The sequence below is a fragment of the Mus pahari genome, chromosome 14, assembly GCF_900095145.1.
Source record: "Mus pahari chromosome 14, PAHARI_EIJ_v1.1, whole genome shotgun sequence".
Taxonomy (NCBI): Eukaryota; Metazoa; Chordata; class Mammalia; order Rodentia; family Muridae; genus Mus; species Mus pahari.
In genome coordinates this window covers 46,035,655-46,039,713 of record NC_034603.1, presented here as the reverse complement: position 1 = coordinate 46,039,713, position 4,059 = coordinate 46,035,655, and the positions used below count along the sequence as shown (strand labels likewise).

The 4,059-nt window shown below is 47.9% G+C and overlaps 1 protein-coding gene across 1 annotated transcript in view; it reads right to left on the bottom strand.

Annotated features, from left to right (window-relative positions):
• Spag5 (sperm associated antigen 5) overlaps window positions 1–3,311 on the bottom strand; it is a 19,711-nt gene extending 16,400 nt beyond the window's left edge. The window contains exons 1-4 of the mRNA XM_021212368.2: window positions 3,235–3,311; window positions 2,925–3,050; window positions 1,284–2,275; window positions 1,005–1,182 (exon numbers count right to left, since the gene is read on the bottom strand). Of these exons, the coding sequence (XP_021068027.1) occupies window positions 1,005–1,182; window positions 1,284–2,275; window positions 2,925–3,050; window positions 3,235–3,285 (1,347 nt within the window). The 5' untranslated portion in view covers window positions 3,286–3,311. The remainder of the gene's footprint in view (window positions 1–1,004; window positions 1,183–1,283; window positions 2,276–2,924; window positions 3,051–3,234) is intronic.
• Window positions 3,312–4,059: the final 748 nt, after the last annotated feature.

The window sequence follows — 4,059 nt, the reverse complement described above, 5'->3', positions numbered from 1 at the left end:
CTGGAGAGATGGCTCAGCGGTTAAGAGCACTGACTGCTCTTCCAGAGGTCCTGAGTTCAATTCCCAGCAACCACATGGTGGCTCACAACCATCCGTAAATAGATCTGGCGCCCTCTTCTGGAGTGTCTGAAGACAGCTACAGTGTACTTACATATAATAAATAAATCTTAAAAAAAAAAAGAAAATGATCCTTTTAAAACTTCCCTGCCGGGCTGGTGAGATGGCTCAGTGGGTAAGAGCACCCGACTGCTCTTCAAAAGGTGCAGAGTTCAAATCCCAGCAACCACATGGTGGCTCACAACCATCCTTAAGAAGATCTAACTCCCTCTTCTGGGGTGTCTGAGGACAGTTACAGTGTACTTATGTATAATAAATAAATAAATCTCTAAAAAAAAAAACCCTGCCTTGGGCTAACGATACTGCTCTGGATTTGCCTGGCACACAGAGGCTCTAGGTTCAATTCCGAGCTCCAGAGAAATGAAAACCTCTGCTTCCTGGCCTTGGACAGTTGAGATGTACTCAGTCCAGGAAATGCCAAACAGTTTAAGATATGTCCAGAGTTCCAGCTTTCTCTCTCTTTTTCCTGAAACGGTTTCTCTGTGTAGCCCTGGCTGTCCTGAAACTCACTCTGTAAATCAGGCTGGCCTCAGAAATCCACCTGCCTCTGCCTCCTGAGTACTGGAATTAAAAATGTGCACAGCCATTGCCCTGCAATCTTTAGCTTTTTTTAAAAACAAAAACAAACAAACAAACAAACAAAAAAAACCAGACAGGCTAGCCTCAAACTCTAGTCCCGATTAGCCTTGAATTTGAGGTCATCCTACTTCAGCTGCCATCCTTGGATGGCATGTACCACCATACCTGGCTCAAGTTCTCAGCTTTTACAAATATTCTATGACTGATATGATTAAGGCATCCTATTTTCCCTCTGGTCGCTTCTCAGCTTAGTTTCTGAGGCAGAGGGTCCACTGGGATCCTCCAAGTTCTAGGAAGAAGCTTCTTACCCCACAAGGAGAGCTGTCAGTCTGTGTACTACTGTCTCGAGCTTCCTGGTGAGGGGCAGTCAGCTGGCTCCTCCAAGCTTGTAGCTGGTGGGAAAGAACTTCCAGCAAGACAAGGGAATTCAGCAGGTTCTCTTCCAAGTCGTGTCGGGACAAGGTAGCCAGATCTGGAGGACGGCAGCTACCACAGGAAAAGAAGAAAAGACAACAGGAGGGGGAAGAGATTCGAGTGGCAGGTGCAGAATACTGAAGCCCCGAGGCACAGGCTTAGAGGTCACTTACCCCAAAAGGAGGCGCTGTGTCTCTGAAGTACTGTCCTTGCTGCCCACCCCTAGCGTTGCTGGAGGAGTAAAGGAAGTTCCCACAGAACATGTGGAGGGTGGTGTGTTGCCAACGGCAGCATCCTGAAGCACAGAAGAAAAGGATAAGCTCTGGCGGAGGTTTTGTAGCACGATCGATGTATTCACACCTTTTTCTAGCCAGGCCAATGGGGACATCCAAGTCTCTGACTCGACACCAGGAATCCTACTGGCATCTTCTGTTGTCGGGCCTGGGGCTTCCCAGGGTCCCATTTCCTCTAGACTTGATGTCAGGTGTAAGGATGAGACATCCGAATTTGCAGCAGGTACTTGATCTCCCAGTTCGGCCTCCTCTGGGAATGTGGGAAAGCTCCTTTCCATTTCCCGTAGCGCTCTGTTCTCTACAGTTTCCTCCCCTGGATCGACATGATCGACAGAGAAATCTTGGGTCAAGACAGCTGAAGGAGAAAGACAAGCCATAGAGAAACCGAGGACGGTTTCAGAAGGAACTACGTCCACGGGTGCGGCTTCAGTGTCACTGTGTCCTAACGGAGGGTCCTGAAATGTAGGTTGCTCAGGCCTAACAGCAACAATTTCTGTTAGGCTGTCGTCTACACAAGGTGCCACCTCCTTTCCCGCCAGATCTTCTAGCCCCAGAGATTCATTTAGAGAGCTTTTATTTCTCTCTGCTGTGGTATCTAAGTGAGCCTGGGGCATCAGGTCTTGCTGCTGCCCTAATGAAAAGGGTAAAAGAACCATGGTCTCTACTGTACTATCATCTACTGGCTCTGCTACAAAGTCATCCATTGTTTCTATTGCTTCCTCCAGAGTATTGAAAAGAGAGTTGCTTTCAGGAGTTGGATCTAGTTCACGCTTGTCAGCGTCTATGTGCGTTGAAGGATGGCTGAACTGTTCTGAAAGGAAGTTGTTCTCAGTATTGATAAAATCCACTGGAGATGAGTTGTTGCATCTTTCCTGCCAAAAGAAACAAAATAGTTGACTAAGGCAGTCCAGTTCAGCCCTCGGCATAGAACTGGGGTACACAGGTAATATCCAAACTCAGAAAAGTCAGAGTCCTTATTATCTCTTCTGAGGTAAGAAGTTAGCTAATCCTTGCTGGTTACTACACAGAACTACTAGTAGGAAAAGAAAGATAGGAAACCACTTTGGATCCTTTTTTTTTTTTTTTTTTTTTTTTTTAAGATTTATTTATTATTATACATAAGTACACTGTAGCTGACTTCAGACAAACCAGAAGAGAGCATAGGATAGATGGACATGGTCTCACTCTTGGAGACAGATCTCTCCATAAATGTGCCAGTATTTCTCGGGAATTTGGTAAAGGTCAAAAAACAAGAAAAGAGGTAAAGAAAAAAAAAACAAAAACAAAAAACAAACAAACAAAAAAAACCGAAACGAACCCAGATAAATAGAGGTTTGGGTTCTCAGTGGATTCGTTTTAACCACCTCAGGGCACCTCTCTGTTGGCCTGAATAGCTGTAAATGGATGTCACGGAAGTAGAAGACTTCATTATCGTTATTAATTACGTTCCAGCTTTGGCCCTCTGCTCCTCTGAGCATCTGAGCCTGGGCAAATAGCCCAGTTGTGAAGCCAAAATCTCACCTTCAGCTCCAGTCTGCGCAGGTATGGGGTCAGCGAGGAGAACAAAGAGGGACCTTTCCCTGAATCGGCGAGGGCCTCGGGCTGTAGTTTAAGCTCTCGGAGAGGAGTACTCATAGCTGGCTTCCCCTGAGAGAGAAAGCGAGGGTGAGGAAAGCTGGGCTCTACCTCCGGGAGTGTGCTCCCACAACCGCTAAGCCGGGGCGGACAATGCCTTCCGCTGCCCCACTTAGTTGGGAGCGGGACTTCACCGGCCTCGGCCCCGCCCGGTCCCGCCCAGGTAGCGCCCAGTCTGCCGGAGTTCTCTCCTCACCGCTTGGGGCGAAGGCGACAAACCGAGATTCAGAGTTTTCACCCTCCACATCTTCAATTCGACCACTTAATCTGACCAAGTCGAAATGGCCGCATTCACCCGCCGCCTCTATTTGAACCCAATACGTGCTTCGGGATTGGCTGCGGGGCCGCGGTACGTATGGTGGACGGGACCTGTGCGCGCCACGCCCCCACGGGCTGCCGAGCGCTCAGCCTAACGCCTTCCCTTTGATCATCCCGCAGGCTGGGGTGTGTGTGTCCTGTCACCGACTCTGTGGGCAGCTGGAGAGTCGAGGAGTCCGGTTTCAGTGGCTCCGTTCCCCCAGTTACCGAGTGAGCCGCTCTTCCCTCAGGGTTGGGCTGTCCAGGCATAGGTGGCAGTTTCATAATGGCCTGAGGGAGTTCCTAAGCACCCAATTTCGGCCTTCAGGTAACCGCCTCTAAAGAATTTCTGGGCCTTTCTTGTGTCTAACCTCAGAGCCTATAGGATCACTAGAATAATAGTTGGCATTTACTGTACTGTATATTTATGATGATCTGTTTCAAGTGCTTGCTATATTTTTAACTCTCTTTTACACACACATACACACACACACACACACACACACTGCGTGTCCCACACCACGGCCTGGCCCTCAGCCTCTTGAATGCTGAAATTTCAGGTCAATTTAGAAGTGTTAATGTATGAAGAAAAAGAAGTGAAACAAAGAAGAGCTTTAATGTTAGAAACTGTGCACGCATCGGGAACTGTACTGCTCAGTAACTTTCTGCTGGCTGCATGTAGCTCTGAATTCTTCAAATGGGAATATAATACAGGTGTGAAATG